This window comes from Aythya ferina (assembly GCF_964211825.1).
Source record: "Aythya ferina genome assembly, chromosome: 1".
NCBI classification, from domain to species: domain Eukaryota; kingdom Metazoa; phylum Chordata; class Aves; order Anseriformes; family Anatidae; genus Aythya; species Aythya ferina.
The window spans coordinates 56841426-56867186 of NC_140296.1; the positions used below are offsets into that span (position 1 = coordinate 56841426).

The 25761-nt window shown below is 39.3% G+C and overlaps 1 protein-coding gene across 3 annotated transcripts in view; it reads right to left on the minus strand.

The window, feature by feature from the left end:
- The window catches only part of NALCN (sodium leak channel, non-selective), a 231534-nt gene that overhangs the window by 18997 nt on the left and 186776 nt on the right, over positions 1-25761 (minus strand). For 2 of the 3 annotated variants that reach the window (XM_084498000.1, XM_084498002.1), the window contains 13 exons: positions 25202-25275; positions 17897-17998; positions 17387-17456; positions 13595-13686; positions 13328-13450; positions 11011-11067; positions 10520-10640; positions 10290-10421; positions 8343-8510; positions 7067-7171; positions 5038-5144; positions 3016-3136; positions 2832-2930 (listed from right to left, as the gene is read on the minus strand). In XM_084498000.1, coding sequence (XP_084354126.1) covers positions 2832-2930; positions 3016-3136; positions 5038-5144; positions 7067-7171; positions 8343-8510; positions 10290-10421; positions 10520-10640; positions 11011-11067; positions 13328-13450; positions 13595-13686; positions 17387-17456; positions 17897-17998; positions 25202-25275 — 1371 coding nt within the window. The remainder of the gene's footprint in view (positions 1-2831; positions 2931-3015; positions 3137-5037; positions 5145-7066; positions 7172-8342; positions 8511-10289; positions 10422-10519; positions 10641-11010; positions 11068-13327; positions 13451-13594; positions 13687-17386; positions 17457-17896; positions 17999-25201; positions 25276-25761) is intronic. The other variant, XM_084498001.1, reaches the window with a different exon arrangement.

Here is a 25761-nt window from a genome sequence, read left to right on the forward strand (position 1 = left end):
CTGAAATAAAGTTACATACACAACTCTCCTTAAATAACACGCAGCTTGGGTAAAGGAGTCAAAGTATCTGCCTGTACTCAAGAGGATTTCGGGATGCATTAGCCGTGAGTTTCTGGGACTCAACTCAGCAGGCACAGTTGTTGCTCTTTGTAGCAGCAGCCCAGTGTGGCCAGTGAAGCACTGTAGGATGTCTTCCATTTGACTGAACATCACTTGCCAGGAAGAGCTGTTTTAGAGTGGTCGATTTTGTCTGGACTTTGCTGCAAAAAATCCTGTGGCTTGTCAGTGCTGCTATAGTTTCTCAGGTAGTAAGCCTTCTAAGAGTCTGCTGCAGCTCTCCACAGCTCTTCTGCTGGGGTATAATTGAAATAAATTCACAGTATACTGTGAATCTACAAGAGCTCTCCGCAAAGGAAGAGCAAGAAGAGGTGGAGATACACACACCTTCAGGACAGGTTGTGGTAGATGGTAATGTGTTTTCGCAACATAGGAAAAAATATGCAAACCCTAAACAGAATTCAACATTATACAGAATGACCTTCAAAGCAAAATAGGGTCCTCATCACTTCAGAGAACTGTAAAATCTCAGGGAAAGAGTCTGGAGTTGCAGGCACAAGCGAGACCTTTTCAAGGTAAATGTCAGAGCCCCGTCGCCCTGACATGAGGCGGCCTGCCCAGGTAGTACAAGGTCGCGCTAAGTCTGGGCTTCCCTCGGCATTGACCTGTGTAGGCGCTGGAACCGCAGCCGGCTGTGCTGCTAATAAGGTCAGGAGAGCTCCCTCTGTAGCAGACATAATCTCTTTATGAAGCTGCATCCCCAAATGGCACCCTGGGAGCAGGTGCCTTCAAACATGATGCAGACAAAGCAACAGATACAAGGATACCTGTTATTTGTGTCAGGTCCCAAACTGTACTGCTTAGAAAAGCTTAAAGGCAACTCTTTCATACAAGTGTGTGTGTCCGTTTTATGTTCTTGGCGAGCTTTCACCACAAAGAAGACAAAAGGTGGCAAAAAAGTGAAACTCTATAAAATTTATAAACAGAGTTGACAAGTCAATCTGTTTCTCAAAAACTGTCACTCCACCAGCTGGATTGTTACAAAGGGTCACAAAGCACAGCTGGGTCTGTGAGTGGCTCTACTGCTGACATAGGTATGTTTGCATTCAGACCTCAGTTCAAAGCTGCTAGACAGTGTTTGAGTCAGACGCATCTTTGCTGCCAACTGGACACATGGCATGGCAAGCGATGCGTGGGGGCTGTGCAACAGAGGGGGCTTGGGGTGCTTTGGGCTGCAATGCTGGGATTGCTGGAGACGCAGCCCTGAGTCACCTGTGGTAGTTCCCAGTCCAACATCTCTAGGCCTGAAGCTCCTAGACATCCTGTGAAATATTATGGCATATCTGAAAATGTATTATTTCTTTCAGAAAATTGTTGCTTCTCATATAAAATAGTTTATTCAGCAATTGTCCAGCTCTGACCCTCCTCAACAATTCCTGGTACTATTTTAACCATGTATCAGCTATGAACTTTCTAAAGCCAGCACCTACTTAAAAAAACAATAGTTGGCCAAGTAATTAGTTTTAAGAAGATGAAAATTAACTTCACACTGTTACTCCCTTTCACTAACCTCAAACAGTCCCCACTGGACTGCTTTGCTCTATTCTTTTTGGACTAATTTCTATCCTTCTCTATGTGTTATTGCACTTTTTTTTTTTTTTTCAGTTCCTGTATTTTTTTTCACTCTACTTGATCCTGCTTTTTTTTTTTTTTTTTCTTTCTGCATAATCAACATATTAATCTTTTCAATTCAAATTTTAATTTTTGTTTTTCCTCATAGTAAATTCTACAGAATTAGTACATTACTACTCCTTAACTGCAGCTCATGATGCTGTACTTGCCCACACTGAAGAGAAGGTAGCGTGTTGCTCAGCTCCCTTGCAGAAGGAGTCAAGTGGTTTCCTCAAAGGGCACACCTGACAGTTGTGTTTGCTGCAGAGTTCAGGCCAGGGCCATAGCAGGGGCAATGCCAGCACCCAGTCTGTCTCCAGCTATAGCTCACCAGGGTGTCTTGCATCCCCAAGCCCCAGAGGACACAATGATCCTTTCCCTCCAGTACCATGAGTGATAAAAATATCACTCTACGTAGCTGTAGCACAGTCATCTCATTATTTTGGGGCATTGTGAACCGAAAGATAATAAAAATTACTAAGTATGTCTTGGTGTCACAGGAGCACCACTAGAGACTCAGAGAAAAAGGGACTGTTTTTTTCTACTTTTCAGGGTAATCCACAAAGGCCATTTAAATCACATTTTTTTTTCCTAGAATACTTTCTGTCTTTTTGTTGAGTGATGGACAATTAATTTTACAGTGTACTTTGCTCTCTGCCAGGAAAAAGCCATGTAGCTTTCTCTGGATCTGAAATACTACAATTGCAGGGCTATAATGAGACCCTCTAGTTGTAAAACATACAACATAGCATGACTTTTTACCTGCTACTGCATGTATGCCTGCATCAAACTAAAAGAGCAGACTCTGGAGCATTTGTAAATATAGTGTGCTTTAGGTTCAGTCTCCATCTGCCAATACGACTGCATCATAAATAAACTAAAAGAGCTTTGAAAGAGAATGTGACGGACTGCTATCATTCCAGGCTTGAGTTTTGTAGCTGATATAGATCAGGTGTGTCTGAGGCCATGCTTGTAGAATGTAAGACTAGTAAGTTCATCTTAAAGGCAGTCTTACACCACCAGCTAGTGTAGAATGTGTAAAATCACATTCAATATTTATTGCAGTGCTAGTTCTATACAAAATAAATCATCTCAACCAGTACCTTGTTTTCATTGAAATTAGCGATGACAACTCCAACAAAAAGGGTCAATCCAATCATGCAGCCAAGGAATACAAAAACATGTATATAGATTCCATGGATCTGAATAGAAGAAAAACATGATTAATTGTCCAAACAAATCAAAGTACTCGCTGTAGAATTCAAAGACTCTGATGCTTTTTCTTACCGGCCCAACGCGATGAATAATAACATCTCTGACTTCCACCCAGCCTTTTAATGAAAGAACTTCGAATAGTGCCAGCATTGCATTCCCAACATTATCAAAATTAAAATTCCGAGGATTTGCCCTGAAATGAGTATACAAATAGGTGTAAACTCCTGAAATGAGGCTGTTCTTTCTATTTGCTATCTTTATACTTTATAGTCTAACATTTAAATACCTTGCAAAGTTGGTGTGAAAGACCAAAAAATATAAGAAAAGTTGTCTCAAGAAATAATAAAACAATAGCAGCAGTAATAAATATGAATAGCTTTGTTTTTCTTGATCCCTATGTATGTTTTATATTGTTATATATAATCTGATTCACAGTAATTAATCTATAACATGTTGCTGCATCTTGGTGTTTTTGTCAATAAAGCAAAACACAGTATTTGTGAAAAATGGATTTAATGCCACTGGCCAGATTCTCCTAAATTTACCTTAAGGAGATCAGTCTCAAAGCCACATAAATGATTCAGACTTCTAAGTCAATGAGATAGTTTTGCAAATGTTATTCATAATTTCATTATCACCACAAACTGATGGTCTAAAGCAAAACATGCTAAAAGGAAATCACATCTTCTTGGCATTCCCATACCATATGCTCTGGCTTTGTCTATCATTTGTGATTCAAGAGGATTTTTCCAGCTGAACATTAAAAGTCCCTTCTATGGGCTAGGTTAACACATTGCTCTGCCTCTGCAATCTCAGATGAATACTCCAAGGAGCTGAATTAATTTTCAAAAACTTATAAATGCAAATAGTTGGATTCCAGAAGAATCTTTGAGTACTTGGTGCTTCTGAAAATCTAACCAGTCAGTGAAAAAGAGAGCTCCCAGATGTTGATATATATTTGTTTTTATGTGGCCTTTACTATTGCCCTTTTTGTAGCCCTCATGTGTCATCCAGCTCTTGAAAATCTAGCCAGACATGGCCAACAGGTGGCATGAATGTCCTTGAGGTAAAATCTTTTTCTACAATAACAAAACATTCCTCAAAGTTTACAGTTATGCTGATGAAGACAGTTTTTGCTTATTTCTGGATCAAGCTGAAGTGGATTGAATTTGCTTACTCGAGGAAGAATTTTGTCTGAAGCATACAGAAACAAAGACTTCTGCAGATGTCAGAGTTTCACTGACTGTTTGAATCACAGCATATTATTTCATTACTGTAGGATGGCTCTGAATATACCATTGCTGGTGCTTTCTTTACCCACATATATAGCCAATTAAAATAATTGTGGCTGTTAAGCTGAATTTGCAAAATGCCAATCAACTTAAAAATATAAACAATTAAAGAGAGGTTTTTTGCCTGTTCAGGTCTTAGGAAATATTAAGTGCACTGTATCAAAATATTAATCACAAGTATAATATTAGGTCTTAAAGAATTATCACTGCTCTGTTATGCCAGATAGACCCCAAACATTCCCTACATGGGACACAGGAAGCAGCTGGCAGCTGGCATAACTGAGGGCCATAGAAGGGAAAGGTTGGTTTCAGGCATGACTTGTTCACTGGTTCTAGTGGCACATTGATTTCCACTTCTTTTTCTTCCTAGCTTTTCCCATTTATTCTGATGTTCTGGTGATGAAGAATAGCTCCTAGAATGTCTTCATAACATCACTAAGCACAATGAAGTGACAATCCTGGTTCAAGCCAATTACTCCCACTGTAATAATAATAATATGTCTAATTCCTGAATACACAAACTATGCTTTTTTTTTCTTTTTTTTTCTTTTTTTTTCTTTTCTTTTCTTTCTGCATTATGAATAGAACAGCTGGCTAAGACTGGAAAACTTTCACATGCCTAGTTTATTACTAAATATACCAGAATTCTTACCCTTATTACCTATAATGGTAAGATTATTCTTAGACATTTTACTTATAATAAACACCCTCCATTAGCAGTATAATGCCATGAGATTTGAGTCATACTCTACATCAATAGCTGAGATTTTGAAGAAAGACAGGCCAAGATGTAGCAACTCACCAGACTCGTGGCACCCAAAATCCAGGCTTTTTCTCTCCAGGTCTTAGCTTTAAATTGAGATTTTTGGAAACACTTACATTTATTCTGAAGATGCCATGACAATCTTCCTATAGTAAAATAAACCACAGAGATTAAATAATGGCCTGTGTGAGAGGCTATAATGCCAATATAAACAGCACATTTGCCACCACAGGGAACCAGTGTAAATGGAAATGACAGGTTTTTTTACCGTCCTGGGATTAATAGTCATGGACCTTTACCCAAAGGAAAAATGCAGCTTAGAAAGGATTCAAAAGACTCTCTTCCTTCCAGGGTTGAGAGCGCTCTTCATTTTGCAAGCCCATCTAGCCTTTCACCTCTTTCCTACAGACCATTGTGTTCTTTAAGTGATTATGATATTTCTCCAAATTAAGTAAGAAACAGAATCACAGAATCACAGAATTTTCTAGGTTGGAAGAGACCTCAAGGTCATCGAGTTCAACCTCCAACCTAACGCTAACAGCCCTCCACTAAACCATATCCCTAAGCTCTACATCTAAGCGTCTTTTGAAGACTTCCAGGGATGGTGACTCCACCACTTCCCTGGGCAGCCTGTTCCAATGCCTCACAACCCTTTCAGTGAAGAAGTTCTTCCTAACATCTAACCTAAAACTCCCCTGGCTCAACTTAAGCCCATTCCCCCTCGTCCTGTCACCAGGCACGTGGGAGAACAGGCCAACCCCCACCTCGCTACAGCCTCCCTTGAGGTACCTAAAAAGAGCGATAAGGTCACCCCTGAGCCTCCTCTTCTCCAGGCTGAACAAGCCCAGCTCCCTCAGCCACTCCTCGTAGGACTTGTTCTCCAGGCCCCTCACCAGCTTTGTCGCCCTTCTCTGCACCCGCTCAAGCACCTCGATGTCCTTCTTGTAGCGAGGGGCCCAAAACTGAACACAGTACTCGAGGTGCGGCCTCACCAGAGCTGAGTACAGGGGGACGATCACCTCCCTAGCCCTGCTGGTCACGCTGTTCCTGATACAAGCCAGGATGCCGTTGGCCTTCTTGGCCACCTGAGCACACTGCTGGCTCATATTCAGCCGACTATCCACCATCACTCCCAGGTCCTTCTCTGCCTGGCAGCTTTCCAACCATTCCTCTCCCAGCCTGTAGCTCTGCTTGGGGTTATTGCGCCCCAGGTGCAGGACCCGGCACTTGGCCTTGCTAAACTTCATGCAGTTGACCTCAGCCCATCGGTGCAGCCTATCCAGATCCTCCTGCAGAGCTTTCCTACCCTCAAGCAGATCGACACACGCACCTAACTTGGTGTCATCTGCGAACTTACTGAGGGTGCACTCGATGCCCTCGTCCAGATCATCGATGAAGATATTAAAGAGGACCGGCCCCAGCACCGAGCCCTGGGGGACGCCACTAGTGACTGGCCTCCAACTGGACTTGGCTCCATTCACCACGACTCTTTGGGCCCGGCTATCCAGCCAGTTTCTAACCCAATGAAGCGTGCGCCAGTCCAAGCCAAGAGCAGCCAGTTTCTTGAGGAGAATGCTGTGGGAGACGGTGTCAAAAGCCTTGCTGAAGTCAAGGTAGACCACATCCACAGCCTTTCCCTCGTCCACCCAGCGCGTCACTCTGACACAGCTAACTTTCTTCATGGAACCTCTAGAACGTTCCCGGTACTTTTGATATCCAGCAGCCTAACCTATTTTTCAGCCACTGATTTAGGAATGCAAAGGTGCCATATTCCATGGTTAATTCCATGTGACATACAGTCTTTTCCAAATAACATGGAATGAATTCCACAGCTTTTTCAGACAGTCCCCAATATCTGGACTTACTTTCCTTTTTGACATGAAAACACAGCCTTACCCTCATTCATTTCTTCCTTTATCACGTTTCCCTCTGTCATCCTGCTTCTGAAACAGAAAGTGCCCAAGATCTCCATCTCTCATATGATTTCTCTGATTGCCCCACTTGCTTTCCCCAGCAGGCAGAAATGGCACAGCATACTATTATTTTGAAACAGGAAAGCAGTTCTTACCCTAGAGATGATGTGAGGATCATTGCATTTAGCCAGTTTTCCAGCAAATAGCTGTACTCCAAAGCTTGCAAAAACAAGCATTAATGTCAGCAAAAGAATAGAAACCTGTAAAGATGAAGTTAGACTTGTCAAGCTCTCCTGCTGCAGAGTTGAGAAAGGGGGTCAAATCTTTCAGTGAAATGCAGGAAGAATCATTTTGTTACATAAACCTGGAGATAAGGCTTTCATAACATGTATCTTCAGGTTCTTATCCAGTAACCAGGTGCTGTGTTATTATTAATATTATTAATATAGCATCTAAGAATTGTAGATAAGGATCAAAGCTTTCTTGCACTCAATGTACAACCTTGCTAAATTCTGCACACATAAGAATTTCCATTTTCTTTATAGAGAATTCTACAAGTACTTAAATATGTGCATCTTCTGCTTTGCTGAATCAGGCTTTACCAATTAATCTAAGTAAGCCATCGTTGGATACTTAATTCTAGTATATCTACAATAAAGATATGCATGAGCAAATTATGATGTAAATATCTTTAACAAGTTACAGCATCTATGAAATGCTAACTAGCTTTGTACTTTTTGTCGCTGCTCTCTTACTAACTGACTACAAATATCTTGTAGCTTAGCTTTTTGTAACAACCTGACCTAATACTGTTCCAGCACAAACTGCCTGTTATTTAGGCTGATACACACCACTTAGGAAAAGCTGGGTCCCAAGACAACAGATTAGGTTTTAAAAAAGCAGTCGAAGACTCCATTATAATCATTACTTTTACTATAACTGTGTATTCATGAACATTTATAGTAACAACAACATCATAATGAGATCCAGATCTATGATAAGCAACTGTATTGTCTCTGGTTGCCTTCTGAGAAAAATTAGAGTTATAGACCTTCAGCTCAGAGACCAGGTTAATTTTTTTCTTGAAGAGCTGTCATACCCTACTTTTCATCTTCCTTCCCCAGACAGACCAGTGAAAAGGGGGTAGATTTCCTTTTAGTAGTCTTTCTATGTAATTATGGCCAAATGTATGCTAAAAAATATCATTTGAAAATAATTATTACAGTAGCTTTATTCAGTATAAATGAAAACGAGTTATTTATATTCCTAATTTTTAACCTGTTCTGTGCTCATCTGTAGTGGTAGCTACAATGACATTTAAACAGACAGCAATGGATATTAAATAACATGAACAATATAGAGAAATGGTTATCTTATTACTCCTCTACATCTGTTTTTTAAAACAAGAAAAAAAAAATAACCAGGACATACCAAAAAGATTTCCTTAAATCCACTAAACAGCTCTCGTACAACTTTCCTCATCTGAGGGACCAGTTTGAATATTCGAAGGGGTCGGAGGCAGCGGAGTACCATTAAGAGCTGAGCTCCAGATTTGGCAGGGACATTTTGAGGCATCCAGCACAGGAATATCAAGCTCACCTTGAAAAGACAGAGCAGAAAAGGCAAAGAAGGACCAGGATTACAATGTTTTACCTGACATAAAACAGTATAGAAGATCAATAAATGCTTCCCTTCCTTAAAGGGAAGATTAAGGGAAAAAAAAAAGACTAATTTAGAAAGAGGACTCGGATCTGTAGCCTGGCTGATTGTCCTAACTAATGGGCACCAGCCTCAGCCTCTGTCTTCCCCTTTGACTCAAAATCTATTTTATTCTTTTCAGCAGATGGAACAGTTCCAAAAGAAGAAATCAAATTGGTTGACTCAGAGGAGGGACATGAACTCTTTTCCTGGACCAGGGAGTATCATCTCTCCCTCCTCTTCTCATTTCAGAGACTCTGTCCTGAAATCGAAATATCCTCACCTTGAAAGTGTTAACAGTTTCCTCACCAGTTCTTCCCACCACTTTGTTACAAGTATAGGTAGCATTGTCATTCTGTGGTTTTATCATATGAATAATATGCATTCCAAAGTGTAGCTATGTTTTGTAGCCTGAACAATCTCTGATAGGTAGATATTTATTAGAAAGTTTGTTAATTACTTCTGTTTTTTTTTTTTTTTTTTTTTTTTTTAATAAGCATTTATAAAGCCGGTGTTATTACAGGGGGACAGAGGTGAGAGTGTTACACAGAGGTACGTGCATGAAAAAATGACGGATCAACCTGATACCACCAGTATGATTTAAAACTTAACAGGATTTGTTAAAAAAAAACAGTGTTAAGAAACAGACACTCTTAACAAAACAAAAACGTTTGCCAGTGCTTTCGACTTTCTTTCATATTGTTTTAAAATCACAGGCACGTCTAGAATAACCAAGGTACACTGCTTAATTTTTTCTTCAAACAAACAAAGGGATTCAGAGGGATTTCAAGAGACTAAGGCACTTACTGATTATGCATACTACAGTAGAAGCTTTGTGTAAGTATGCATATTTTTATTTATGGTAACAATGGAATCTTTGATACAAATTGATCGTGACAAATTTTATGCAGCACATCTGTCTGGTGGATTAATCTCTAAAAGATTTAATCTAAATCCATCAAAGCAATTTTACTTAGTAATTTCTTCAGTTATAAAATATTTCATACTGTATTATACCGAGCACTGGTTTTGACACATTCTCTGGTATTTATTGTCATATATGAAGAGGAAATGGAAGCTCTTCTCTTAAATTTAAGAGGAATGCAAGAAATTTCTGGGGAACAATTTCTTAAGAACAGTTTTTGATAGGTATGCAATAACAGAACGACTGCTTTGTTTTCCTTCTGCTACAGCAACACCAACAACAAGGATATGTCCTTCTGTCAAATAGCGGAGGCTTTTGAAATATCTTCTATAAAGCAGAAGAACTGTCAAGAGGGGAGGAAGCAATGAATGACAAAGAAATAGATACGCAGATTCTCCTGCATAAAAATGCTAAAGCAAGGTCAGAGATCTTGAGCTTACATTGGAATGAAATGAGATCTAATACTTAAAACAGATCAACAAATAAACACTTAAAAGGGACCATAAAATGTAAAACCTACACTGAGTTGCCAGACACTTAACAAATGTCTGGGTATTCTTAAATATCTGAACAAATATTTGTACACATAACTGACAGTATTGCAGATGAATACAGTTGTGTTTGTACACAAAGTACACTACTGCATTTGCACCAGGGTGCTGAGCCAAACCTTTTAACACTCGTCAACATTTATATATGCAAAGAGATCAAAATTAAGAATGCTACATAAAACTCCCATAAATATAAAAACTTACGAGATATATGAATATGTCCATAACTCCTCCAAAGTCTCTTATGACAGCTGTTGGTGTAAAAAACAGGCCATCTGCCATAATCTTGAGATTAAGCTCAATGCTCATGAATATTACAAAAACATATTCAGCAATCTGAAAATCAAAGCAGAGAAATTATAATTTAGCAAAAGCAGTGAAGAAACACAGGGTGGCTGTGCTTCATTAGAGGTAATATGATTCATTGTCAGTACCTGGAGTGTTGGAGCATGCATAACTCTTCTAAACGGGGATTCAAACATCATGGAAATGCAGGAGCATATAGTAACAATGATCATGACCCAGTCCAGGTAAGTAACCAAACCCAGCAAGTCACTGTTAAAAACACATAAGGATAGGCAGTACAGAAAGGCTGAATACTATGTCATTTGTGTTTTGTCTATACCACAGTTAAACAATTCCCTATGAAAAGTAAATTAAACTGAGAAATGTCAAAGGTTTCACTATTTCACAAATATGTAGTAGAACTAGGGAAATTACAAACAACTAAAGAAAGAAGACTGATAAAAAATAATCCTCTTCCTATTCATCTTCCTCCCCATACAAATCCATGGAGAGAAAAACCTTTCTGGGGAAAGAAGAGATATACATATGTGCATGCACACATACACACACACATGCATGTGTGTGCTCACTTATATTGCAGGCTTATGTGACCAAGCAAAGTTACTTTTGCAGTGCTTACTAAAGCTGATGGTATTTGGTATTTTTCACAGCTCCAGTAACAGGATCTGTTTTAGAACTATAAAAAGAAGAAAAGATACAGTCATTTACATTTTATTTTCATCAGCATTGCCATTATACCATGAATCCATCACCTCAACATAATTCATAACCAAAATCAAGGACACATTTTATATTGGCTTAATTTCAAATGTCTGTATAAGTTTTGTTTAATTCTACACAATTTTAGTCATATTGTCAACATAGCTGGTACCAATTCATGGTCTACATGTAATTTCTGTAATGACTGTTTAGCTGGCTAATTTTTTAGGTCTTGTTTTTGTAACAAAGGTCTTAATTTTCTCTTTTGCTTGGGGGTGACCTGCTACTGAATTTTATGTTCCAAAGCGCTTCCTCAGGAGTTCTTTCCTTTTACCTCAAAACCTATTGGACTTGACATAAAATTTCTTCCACAAGCCTCATTTCTTTTATTACCCATTCAGTCATTTCCTGATTAATATTTCTAGACTTTCCACATCTGATTTTTTCCTCCAAAATTGTCTTGCTTCACCTACAATATCCAAACACCCATTAGGCAGCCTCAGAGGGTAAGAACTGCTCTGTATGTAATAACGTATCTAGGTGACATGAGTTAAGATCTTGTTCCAGCAATTATTTAGGCTTTTTATATAACGCAGAATGGCTTCAGCAGGAGAAGCTGTAAGAATCCTATCCAAGAATTCTCCTCTGTCCCAGTTGTTAAGGGCACTTTTTACATATCTTTCAAATCCTTGTAGCAAATCATGCAGAGAAAGGATCTGCACTGAGGAATCCTATATCCCATGTGAGGGCTCTAGGCATTGGGATGTGAAATTGCCATCATTTCCTCACTGAGCTTAAAGTGAAAAAAGGACTGACCTGACTTGAGGCATTACCACTAGAAGAGATTTCATGGTTATGGATTGCAAGATAGCAAGATGCATACAAGGAGAACAAGTCGTATCTTCCACAGACAGGCTCAGCCACTTGCACACTTCAGTATACAGAATATACTTGTTTTGGTGCCTTGTCAATGAACCCACTGATTTTTGTGATTTCTTAAGCTCATACCTCTTTCCCACTTTATATACAATGGCATTCCTCAGCCTTTTTTACTAGAAAAAAAGTATGTACCTTATCAGTTTGAAAAGATCTCTAAGAGTATCTTGCTTGGCAAGCTGGGTGTGGCAATTAATAAATTAGGCATGATTTAAACAAACAAAAATTGTTTAACAAAATCATATTTTCTCACATAATTACAACCATTTTAATTAAACTGCTGTTAATATAAATATCCTGTTACCTTTAGGCAGTCCAGAATTCTAGCAGGCACTGACATGTATTTCAGATGTGTGTTTGTGCATTTGGTTTTGCTTTTTCAATTTGCAAGTGCTTCATGGGCCAGTGGACCACAATGAAGTTAGTGGCTGCATGGAAACACTAGGCACCTTACTCAAGGATGTCCTGCATAAATGGCAGAACACTTAAATATAGATACTGTAAAGCTGAGTATCTAACCTTCCTGTTCTACCTAAAAGTAATTTGTTGAAGGGCACAGAGAAAAATCTCAAATCTCTTCGAAGCGCCAAGCTCATGTCCTTGAGTTATCTTCTGTCTCACACTTTATTGGTAAGATGATGTGCATTAACCCCTTTAGGATTATGTGCACCCTCAACAGGGGTGCTAGCCACAGACAGAAGTTCAAAAGAAGAGTTGTAAGATAACTTTGTATCATGCTACTTGTACATCTGTTCCTTGTGGACTGAGTGTGGACTCACATACACCTACAGTTTAGGTACTGAATATTCCTGGTTTTCAGCTGGTTTCTGCTTTTCTGCTTCTATCTCCCACAGCTGAACACCTCCCCCATCCCATTCTCAGTCTCTAGGCTAAGGAGTCTCAGGTGAGCACAGGTGGGATTCATTTATCTTCACTTTTTTCTACTCTGTGAATAACTGTTGGTGTTACTTCTTGCCTTATAATGAGGACAGGAACAGAACAGCAAATTGGTTCACCAAGGCCTAAAAATGGCAGTATAAAACACTACCCTGCAGTTTCCCCACAGTCTTCTTCCATCTCTGCATTGCAGACTACTCAAGTGTGTTTATCCTTACACAGCATTTTACTGGTTCCTGTCCTCCAGAGCAAGGCTACCCCCAAAGGCAACTGGCTGCCAGCTGTTGTTGTGACCACATGGTAGGCAGTTTCCCTTTCAAAAGAAAAGTTATGCCTAGATTTCAGAGAACATGAAAGAACGCAAACACTCGTCTGACCCAACTGTTGATATGAAATAAACTTACGCATTAAAGCGAGCTCGTACAACAACCCGGCAGAAATTCCTGAATCTGTGCTCACGACCAACTATGAAAAGTGGTTTGTCGAAATATGGATGATTCTCTCGAAGCTCCTCTTCTTGGACTTTCCTTTTAAAATACAGAGTAATTACTAAGTGATATGCATTATACCTGGCAAAAAATATTCTTTTTTTTTTCATCAATACTTTTTCCTTCATATAGAAAATACTTAATGCAGAAAAGTGTGCACTTAGACTGTTGATTTTTAAATACCTTTTCATTTCAGCTTGTTCTTTTTTTTCTTGGATCATCTTTATCTCACTGTCTTCTCTCTGTGCATTTCTGTATCTCACTGTGTTGGAGTGCTAGAAAGAAAATGATCCCTTTTCAATGAGGTTCATGGATTATTGTTTTTTAATGTTTCAGATGAAAGTAAGATATGGTATTTTACATAGGAATATTCTAATGAAAAATCTTTATTTCCAGATACACAGCACATCAACTCAGCCAATCATCTCGTGCAGTATTTTCTATCTACAGATCAAGGTTGTTTTTATTTTCAGCAAGGTTCATTTCAGTTTTAATTTCATGTGAGAAGTCCTGCAACTATTAACATTAAAACCAAAGGTTCTGGAAACACAGTTGATGTGTCCAAACTAGAATGAATACCATCAAATCTACCAAGGACAGCAGTTGGGAAGGATAAGGCTTTAACCACACTTTTGCTTTCTAGAGCCTGCTACATCAATGAGGAGCTGGGGGTCAGCCTCTTCTTGCAGATAACTAGCCATAAGACTAGAGGGAATGGCCTCAAGTTGCACCAGGGGAAGTTCAGGTTAGAATTAGGAAATCATTTCTTCTCAGAAGGAGTTTGTAGGCATTGGAATGGGTTGCCCAGAGAGGTGGTGGAGTCACCATTCCTGGAGCTGTTAAAGGAAAGGTTGGACATAGTGCTAAGGGACATGGTTTAGTGGGTGATATTGGTGGTAGGAGGATGGTTGGACCAGATAGTCTTGGGAGACCTTTTCCAACCTTAATGATTCTATCATTCTCTGATTAACTGCTGGACAAAACAAAGGAAGACAGCAAGCTGTGCACAACACCCAGGGAGTGACCGCACAGACACACAGAAGGGGGAAGCTGAGTGAAGATGGTAGCCTAAGCTCATCAAATGGAGGGTACAATATTACTGCTCAGAGTTAAATGATTCTTTGGACCACTTCTGGAGTGGTAATGTTGGGTGTCCTTTCAGGCACAGTCAAAGCCACACCCTGGTTTAAAATATTAGATACCTACAACTTTCTACCACTATGGGGAGTAAGTCAACAATTACTTTTTAGGCAGTTGTTTTTAAGTATGAAAATGGCTGTCATAGTTTGCAAATGGAGAGACAAAAATCTCCCCTTGACATAAGGTCCCCTGGGAAACTGCTCTTGAAGGCCTCGATGTCCACCAGTGCTGGTCATTCTTTAAGCGATGCCTCCTAGAAGCACAAGATCAGGCAATTCCTAAATATCGCAAGTCAGGCAGGCGGGGCAGGAGGCCGGCGTGGCTGACCAGGAACATTCTAATGGAGATTAGGCGGAAACAGAGAGTGTTTCGCTACTGGAAGGAGGGCCAGGTGTCATGGAAAGAATACAGGGATGCTGTTCGTGTTTGTAGGGAGAAAGTTCGAGTGGCCAAAGCACACCTAGAGTTGAAGCTGGCTGTGTCTGTGAGAGAAAATAAAAAGTTTTTTTTTAGATATGTGAACGGAAAAAGGAGAACTAAAGAATACATAGGGCCGCTCCTTGATAGGGAAGGTCTCCTCACAGACAATGACATAGGCAAAGCAGAGACGCTTAATGCCTTCTTTGCCTCTGTCTTCAATGCCGATGATGGGCTTCGGGACCCAGGGTGCCCTGAGCTGGAGGACTGGGACGGTGGGGATGACAAACTCCCAACCGACCCTGAACGTGTGCGGGATTTGCTACTCCACCTGGATCCCTACAAGTCCATGGGTCCGGATGGGATTCATCCCCGGGTGCTGAAAGAGCTGGCGGACGTCATCGCGGAACCTCTCTCAATTATTTTTCAACGATCCTGGGAATTTGGAGAGGTCCCGGTAGACTGGAAGCTGGCAAATGTTGTGCCGATTTTCAAGAAGGGTCAGAAAGAAGACCCTAGCAATTACAGGCCTGTCAGTCTCATGTCAGTGCCTGGTAAAATCATGGAGAAGATGGTTCTCGAACTTATTGAGGCGTTCCTGGGGGACAAAGCAGTCATTGGTCCCAGCCAGCATGGGTTTGTGAAGGGTAGGTCCTGCCTAACTAACCTGATTTCCTTTTATGATAAGATCACCCGTATGGTGGACCAAGGGAAACCAGCTGATGTGATTTTTTTGGACTTCAGCAAGGCTTTTGACACGGTTTCCCATAGGATCCTACTGGACAAAATGTCCACCATACAGCTAAATAAAAACATCATACGATGGGTGAGCAATTGGCTAACGGGCAGGGCCCAAAGGGTTATGGTAAATGGGGCTGCGTCAGGCTGGCGGGCGGTCACCAGTGGGGTCCCTCAAGGCTCCATTTTAGGGCCGGTACTTTTCAATATTTTTATAAATGATCTGGATGTAGGAATAGAAGGTATTTTGAGCAAGTTTGCTGATGACACCAAACTTGGAGGAGTTGTGGACTTGAATGAGGGTGGAAAGGCCTTGCAGAGGGATCTGGATAGGTTGGAGAGCTGGGCGATCACCAACCGCATGAAGTTCAATAAGAGCAAGTGCCGGGTCCTGCACCTGGGATGGGGAAACCCTGGCTGCACGTACAGACTGGGCGATGAGACGCTGGAGAGCAGCCTAGAAGAGAGGGATCTGGGGGTCGTGGTAGACAGCAAGTTGAATATGAGCCAGCAGTGTGCCCTGGCAGCCAGGAGGGCCAACCGTGTCCTGGGGTGCATCAAGCACGGCATCGCTAGTAGGTCAAGGGAGGTGATTGTCCCGCTCTACTCTGCGCTGGTGCGGCCTCACCTCGAGTACTGTGTGCAGTTCTGGGCACCACAGTATAAAAAGGACATGAAACTGTTGGAGAGTGTCCAGAGGAGGGCTACGAAGATGGTGAAAGGCCTGGAGGGGAAGACGTACGAAGAACGGCTGAGGTCACTGGGCCTGTTCAGCCTGGAGAAGAGGAGGCTGAGGGGAGACCTCATCACAGTCTACAACTTCCTCGTAAGGGGGTGTCGAGAGGCAGGAGACCTTTTCTCCATTAACGCCAGTGACAGGACCCGCGGGAACGGGGTTAACCTGAGGCAGGGGAAATTTAGGCTTGACGTCAGGAGGGGGTTCTTCACAGAGAGGGTGGTTGCACACTGGAACAGGCTCCCCAGGGAAGTGGTCACTGCACCGAGCCTGTCTGAATTTAAGAAGAGATTGGACTGTGCACTTAGTCACATGGTCTGAACTTTTGGGTAGACCTGTGCGGTGTCAAGAGTTGGACTTGATGATCCTTAAGGGTCCCTTCCAACTCAGGATATTCTATGATTCTATGATTCTATGATAATCACAGAGATCCACATAATATCATTATGAATTAGCATGAGTGAAAATGCACTTAACTGTGTGAAACTATAGCACAGTGAAAACCTTGATTACCATTCTCCCTTTTAGTCTTTGTCCTTTTGTCTGACAGTTCATGTGTTTAGAAAATATTGTTAAGCTTTCACTGTGAATTTTGAAGTGTTTTTTGCCATGCTGAATTATTTGTGTAATTCTAGATTAAGGCCTTTTAAGGTGTCCCGCATAGCGATTTTTGTGTTCCTAATGTAGTGTCTACAGCTTCAGCAAATCTATCTCAGCAAGTGCCCCAAAACCAATAAGCCTATCAGTGATAAAACCTTGGCAATTTTTCTGAGGATAATATAAATGCAATTACAGTATTTGTTTTGTGATTTCAAGATCTCAAAAGACAAACTGTAAGCAAGATCACAGATAAAATATTAGCCTTATACAAGCATTTACTATCTAGTACATATTCATATTTCTTGTATTCCCAAGTTGAAACCATCTTTTTTGTGAGGACTTACATCTTGAGTCAATGTTTCAAGAGACTTTCCTCTACTGATTCGCTGGCTGTTGGAACCATGTCTTAGTGACCTGAAACAATCATAATCAATTTAACGATATATCTCAAGATGAAACTTTGACCTTTATAGGATGGCCATTATAAAGCACTGTTCTCCAGCCATACAATATCTCATATTCTTATCATTTTTTTTTCTTGCTAACATCAGAAGCTTATATGTACTTCAATTGTTTTCAATCTGGTCTAACATAAGCCAATTTCTTTCCTTCTGATCTTTAAATTGATAGCTTTGTTGTCAGCAAAGGAAATGACATTTGAAATAAAAAGGCTTTTTTTCCATTTATACACTACAATGAATTTCATTACATTTACAGTGAAGAATGTAGAATTCAGCTCTCTGTACATGTAATTCATTTCATTTTTACACATGCCAGGTATTGCTCAAATTTAACTCTGTTCATCACCCTCACGTTAAGAACATTTTTAAACCATTCTTTCTGTCTGTTTTTACCTGCGTTCTTGTCGTATATGATGCTGGACACTAAGAATGGACCTTTCCTTTGCAGGCTGCCCCTCAAAGGATCCGCTCAGCATGCGTTGCCTAGTGCAGGCCCTATGAAGAAATATGTTGGTGATGGCATAGAATTTTCAGCATATATGATAATTTCTGAGGTAGTGCGTTCAGACAAGTCAGATTGGCTTTCTGGGAAAAAAGAGCATGATTTAAGAGACAAAAACGATAAAACAGCAACAGATTTTCCATTAAAATATGTTATTTCCAAGGTAATGACTCCCACTCTGCACCATAACCAGTTATTTGGTGAGCCTCTTCCATGTTTTAGCAAGACTTATCTTTGAAGTATTTTTTCAGTTTTCTGTAGAATTTATGTTCCCACAAGACTTAATTCTCTAAGTGTGCAAAGATCAAGCAATGCACCAATCAACAGTAAGTAATACCAGCTTCTCTGCAACAGGGATGGGGAAAGTACAAGTGCAGCTGTCACTTTTGGGTACTTTCCTTCCAGGGCTGTACTAAGCAAAATATTTATGTACATGCTCCAGACTTACAGCATGTCTTTGAGTGGTCTTCCATGTAACAGGGACCAAATATGGTTTGAAATGAAACACTGCACACTGCTGACATCCTGTAATATGCAACATCTGCTTTCCAGGAAGGCACTGAACTTGCAGCATTTTGGTGTTTTGTTTTGTTTTTTTACTTGTTTGCTCATTTGTTTCAGTTTGCTTTTACTGAATTTTGGCAACCACATATGGTACATTATTTTGCCAGAAATTAGTACTTAATTTAATTCAGAGATTTGGTTAGTAAGTGTGCTATAGCTAAACACAGCAACCATATCTTTCTTTCACTGGCTAGAAGATTTCCATTAAGATAGTTGACAGAACTCCTCTGATGACTGAGAAATGGAATTTCAACCTTGGAAAAATATTTTCACTTTCCAAGGGTATTGCAATTCTAAGTTGACACAGTGCGTGACTTATTGCTCATTCTCTGCTATGCAAATGATTACTCGGAGAAGCTCACACAAGACCCAGCTGGTGATATTTCATATTTTCTAATGAATTTAATCTCCTTTTTTTTTTTTTTTTTTTTTTTTTTTTAAAAACACAAAAAACCTATATGCTATTGGAGGGACCACTCTATTCACCATTCTGCTCTACCTATGGTTGGATAAATGCTATTCTTGACAGCATGGCATCATCTTGCAAAAGGCTGTCTACTTTCCCCACTATTACTCTGTTTTTCACTCTTCTCTGGTATTTTTCCTTCTTTTTAATTAAGACACCTAAATAATAGGAGTATAGATCAAAAGTGAGATCTGGAACAAAAATGAGAAGCTTAGAATGCTTTTCAGTGCCATCACCTTCAATCATACTGTCATGCTAGAAAAATACTTTGTGCTACATGTGTTAGAGAGTTTTGTATTCTCATTGTCGTCCCTGCCTTGCTGTTTCAGCATTTCTTCTACGAGTTGTTAGAATAATTATTATTTCCCTTGGGTTACAGAAGAGAATTATAGAAGAATTGATAGAATCAACTGAGCAGAAGGAATCTCAAGGGGTTAACTAATTTATCATCTCTCTCAAAGCAGAATGGATGGTATCTACACTATTTGGGGCAGATGTTTAGCTAACTTGCTTTGCAATACCTGCAGCCTTCACAGCCCACTAGCCCAATGTCACCACAATGCTATTTATCACAGTGATCTATAATATGGTGGGTCTATCACTTGGCACTAAAAACATAAATCAGGGTAACTTCTTTCCAATGGATATATGCATCCCGGTATTTCTTTCTGCTTGTGTTTACAGAAGAAATCCTGTGATGTCATATGCTCATGGAGATTTAAGAAGGTAGTGACTAAATCTGGATGTTGTACCTCGTGACAATCATCATCATCTGAGCTTAACTAGATTATTTGTCCTGAGAAATGCATAGTATTAAAGCCTGGCAGTTAGGAAGAATGAAATCACACACTTAAGACAAAATGTAAATTATATGCAGAGGAACTTCTCGTAAGTGATTTAGAACTGATAAACACGAGGAATAGACATCAAAAGCTTCAGTAGGTTTGACAAGGAAACGTGCAACATTTCACACCTTGTGCAGAATACCTCCATGCATCCATGTGGGCTGTGGAATGACTGGCTAAGGAAAAGGATCTGGGAGTTACACTGTGCACTGTGTCTGGCTGGGATGGAGCTAACTGGATGTACATTGAATATGTTCCTACCATGAATAAGGCGAACTGCCTACTATATTAAGGAGGAGTGTAGTCAGCAGATGGAGGGAAGTTATTATTTCTCCTTTAGTTTGAGCTGGAGATGCTGCACCTGGGGGACAGTTCGGGATACTCCAAGAGGGATGCTGAAACACTGGAGCATGTACACTGGGGTTACCCAATTGGCAGGTGGCCAATACAGGGAGACTACCAAAGAACATTGAGGGAGTTGGGCTTCTTTATATTGGTAAAGAGGATGTTAAAGCATGGAGCTAAGCTCTTGTTAATCAAAGATGACAGAAAAGTCAACACTGGCCAGAAACTGTGGGTTGCAGGGTTCAGACCGGACATAGGGAAAACCTTTCTCAAGAGTAGGGTAATGAAGTACTGTAAAAATGTAAAAATGGAAAATGTAAAACTGAATCAAGGTTAGCAGTAGACCTACTTCAAGTGGGTGGTTAGACAACATAGCTTTAAAGTTCCCTTCCAACCAATACGTCTGTGTTTTTGTGATAAACAAACTAATGATAAATGTTTGCTCAGACCCTTATGGGAGGAGGTGTATTATATCACTCTATTACTGTCTATTTATTCATAGATTAATTTTATAACTTTCCTAGAAGCACACTGAAAGTCATTTTTTGCTTGCTTCATTGTTCAGAAAAAATCACTGTATTTTAACGATATATTTGTATGAACACAGCCTGGATTAAATATCTTGTACCATATTATCAAATTAGCAGAACTGGATATTTAATTCAAGCAATTCTTTGTTTTTCTTTCCCCTAGAAGCATTCATGGCAGTTTCAGTTTCAGACATATGATAAATTCACTTCACTGAATTAGCTGTTTGTGAAACTTAAGCACTTAGGCATAAGTTGTGTTATTCCCTCAGGCCCAGTAAAAGCATCAGACAAACTTTGACCAGAACAGTGAAAATCCTGTTGCAGATGCCTAGCACCAGTTTACAGTTTCACTATATATAGCATCAGCTATAACGGAAAGCAAATAAAAAGCTACTTGTCTAAAAAATGCTAGTTTCCAAACCTGTCACAATATATTTTATAATACACTGAATTTTGGTGATTTTAGTGAGTTTGATTTCCTTATCAACAGACCATAAAACTTTCAAGTTATTCCTTGTGTTTTAGAAAACATGGGCATAAGCCCGTACATGAGAGTGACTGATCACTGGCACAGGTTGCCCAGAGAGGTTGTCGAGTTTCCCTCCTCAGAGATCTTCAAAAGCCAGATGGACATGGTCCAGGGAAAACAGCTTTTGGTTGGCCTTGTTTGAGCACAAGGCCTGGGGGGCTTGATAGGATGTCCTTCAGAGGTCCCTTCCAACCTCAACTATTCTATGATTCTATGAAGTATGGTTTAATAGACACCAGAATCATGTTCTGCACCACTATGGATACTTTGATTATATTTTGACCTATGTGAGACTACTGTTAATTTGCTCAGTTTCCCCACTGTTCTACTTCATTCACAATTTATCCTTAGCACTGTAAATAATAGATTACTTTATAGATAAGATTTCAACTGGATCTTCTCCACATCCACCACTTCAAAAAGCCAGTGGGAACAATCAAGAACTAGACACTCATTTTTAGATGATAATCCCACAAGGAATGAAGGTCAAAAGAACTGTATGCACAGAATTTGCTTTTAAGATAATGTCCTGGTTTCAGTTAGAACAGTGAACATATCAAGAGAGACTGATAAAACGTGGGAAACACTGAAGATACACAGGAGGAATGAAATTTGCTAGAAGTGGCTATTGCTGCTGAGGAAAATGCATCTTCATTTTTGGGAAAAAATGGAGCTGGTTGTAATTCATACTAAATGTGATCTTGTTTTGAAAAAGTTATGCTAACTGGCTATAACTCACTTTTATATTCCTTCATTTTCCTCAGAAGGGTTAAGCTCTTGATTTATGTGAAGAATCAGGCTGCTCTGTGCTCTGATACTGTCAGAGGTGACTCTGCTTCCAGGGCTGACTGCACCAAGACCTCAAGAGGAAAAAGTGAAGGCTTGTTTGCAAGCAAGGCTCTTCAGAAAATAGGTGGTTCACCTGAAATAGAGTAAGAAACTTACAGGATAATGGAAAGACCTGAGGTAGCCTCTACTTTGAGGGACTTGCAGTCCCTTTTGTTGCATAATGTAAGAATAGATGAGCAGGTGAGACACTTAGAATTGAATGTATGAACCGTAACTCTGCATAGTTAGGACAGTTTATGCCCTTCTTCTTCCTCTTGGGGGAAGATGTCAAGCAGCAGTTCAGTGTTTCACACAAGGAGAAAAACAAACTTTGGATAGAGGAAGATGCACAAGAGAAGAGTAACCATACCTCTTTTCCTCCTACTTGGTTATGTTGAAACCTTTAGAATTCAATTAAAATGTAATTTTTCCAGGTTTAAAAACTAAGGGGAAAAAGGTAAGAGGTGGGCTTAAGCCAGAACAGACTTAAAATGCTCTTTTTATTACAGCAATCTGATCAAGTTGAAGTTGCCTGTAGGCAGCTTTAGCTTGAAGAGGCATTGCTTTAGATAAATGATACTTAATTCAGGTAGACAAAAACTAAAAAGACTTTTAGAAGGAATCTTTTCAGAAGGGATGACTTGAATTTTCTCTTATTGTTCTTGGCATAAATGTCATTTCTTCTTTTGTCAGATATTCAGAATGGCTGAGGTTCAGAGTATATAGCTTTTATGATGAAAGTAAAAATGAGAAAAAGAATCTCCCATCTCTTGCACATTTGGGTTTTCCTGTGTTCCTTGAGCTGAATCCAAATTTTCAGGTGTAAAGATTATCCTTTTTTATCACTTCTTTTTCTGTTTATAAAGCTCCCCTGCACTATTATCATGGAAAAACTGGCAGTGCTCAGCACCAGCATGCCCATCATTGGCAATGCTCTCTACCAGCACGCCCACCAAATAGATATACCATGAACACAACCTTTTTATGCTGGAACATGCAGTGGATATGTCACAGTTCAGAGCCTACTTTACAATTCTGAGGCGATTAAACGATTCTGAGGAGATTAAAGACTGTTTCTTTGTAAGTGATTTACATGCAGCCCTATAAAGCACTGGAGGACATACGATACCACATTTTGCTTAGTTGACAGAAGTTCTCTCCTTTTCTCCATGTTCCTCGAAAATTCATCAATCATGACACAGGAAGTAGATGGGAAAGTACATTAAATGTAGATTAAATTATCAATTTAAATAGAATAATTAAAATAATAGTTTAACAAATTATTAGATTAAAACTTTCTTCTTCTGCCTCTGAATCTTTTCTTCAGAAGAATTCAGAGATGAATTGATGAGAAGTCCTCCTTGATAAATAGATTTGGCAGAAGCCAGGCTCTAAAGGACCAAGAGGAAGTCAGTGGGACTGAAATTGGAGGGACTGATTTCTGATTCTGTCCTGGTACCTCTGAAAACCTTGTGAAGTTCAAAGAAAGGTTCATTTGGATTTTCCTCCCACTCTGCTTCAGACTTCTCCTGAAAAGGAGGAAGTTCAGGGCTGATGGAAGAACTCACCAGAAATTGAGCCCCTACAGATGTGACAGTTTAAATAAACAATATATATGTATATATAAAGTGAGGTATTCTCTCTGTCCATGTTTTCTCTGTGGTATAGTGTAAGGAAAATGCCAAAGAAACTGAAATTTGTGTAACCCTAGAAGCATCAATAAAATTTTGATAATGTAATAATATATAACATAATAGCAAAGAACATATGTATAAATATATATAACTTAATATCAAAGAATATAGCAAAGAATTTTATTATGAATTCTTTACTGAAACACTGCCATGAAGTGTTTCAGCAAAACCATATTTTTAAAGCTTTTTGATTAAGACAAAGAAACAGGTATTCATTCATCCATAACAGCGATGCCCATAAAATCAAAGTATATTCACAGACTTGAAATGCTCATAAAGAGAGCCCTAAGTTTTCTTAAAAATTAATACTTATGGCCTTTCAGTTATATTTCTTGTTAATATTTTGACAAAGAGCATTCACTTGAATTTGTAATTGTTTGTGTTTTCATTACAATGGGTTTCAAGACAGATAAAGTTGCACATTGATTTCTACAGTTCTCTCTGTGCTGTATTCTTACAGAATACCAAAAGAACTGAAGAGCTGTAATATTTCTCAAATAGCATGTAAGTAGAAGGCATTTTTCAAACAACACAATTCAGAACTCACACTGAATTCTTAGTGCACTGCTTCCCATAAAACACTGCCATACTTCATCTAATCCCACAGCTGTACTTCTCAAATCAGGTATTCGTGCTTATACTGATTATTTCCCTGGGACAAGTCATTTCCCAGTCACAGCATTCTAGAAAGGAACCTGCTTTGGTGACAATGTGAATATAAAATACAAATGATCTATAATTTGTTGACATTGCTAATACATATTGTATCAATGATAATCATTCTAAAGTGAAACAGACAGTGGCATGAAAAACTGCAGCATGGCATTACACAGACAATAGCTTTAAACTTGGGTCTTAGAGACTTGGGAGTGTGTTATTTCCTTACAGTACTGAGTATTTACTTTTTATGGAGTACCAAAATGAGTGATTATTATTAAAACATTCATGGATATCTTCTACAGAAGTCACAGTTTTAAAGTCTTTTTCATTGTATGTCTCCTACTTGGAATATGATTATCTGAAGTCTATGCTTTCAAGTGCACAATCCCTATGAATATTTATTTGCATGTCTACACAAGAACTAGGTTGGAATTCTTTAGGCAAAGTAGCATTGCCTCTGAAGAGATATGTTTGGGTTAATTTTGAAGGAAGAAGTGAAAGGAACTGAAACACAATCCTTCTACACAGCACAGAGTTGAAGAAATCTCTCTCTCCTTGCTGTTCAAACACATTATATACCCAAAGAGCAATTTATCATTGATAATGAAGACAACAGATGTACTACAAAGGGACAGGTTATCATAAATATTGTACATGCAGTAATATTAATGAGAAGCAAAGTTAGGAGAAATCAGTTGACATTCAAGACAACACCAAATCACTGCTGATTCCTACCTTAAAATTTTATTGATTGCTGTCTCTTTTTCAAGAAGATTTCTTGCTCTGATGCTGAAAACAGATTTACGGAGCTATAAAATTAAGAAAAAAGTGTATTTTTTAATTGCCATAAAACAGCATGCACACTGACAGACCAATGAAACATTGTGTTGAGTGTATATAAAATTAAACACATAATGTTGTCTGTCATACAGATATTTTTCACAGTTTGTGGCACTGGTATTTTTTTACAGGAAAATGTTAGTGGAAAAAGATCAAAATGGTCATACAGAGCAAATTTCTTGAGGAATATGTAAAATCCTAGTCTTATCTTGCAGCTTTTGGCCTTCCTATGCCAATCCTTAGCTGGTTCTGGGTGCAAAGAAGCAGATAGTTTTGTTGATTAGCATTAATATTATTCCCTTTATTACAAATTCATTTTCTTCCCCAGTTGGCCAAGTCACTACTTTGTCTTAATCCTTACTATGCTTCCCCCTGACTGCCTCTGGTCATGATCATCATTTTAAGCATCTACTTGCGAACATTGTTTGGGAATTCCTGGACATTAAATGAAAGGA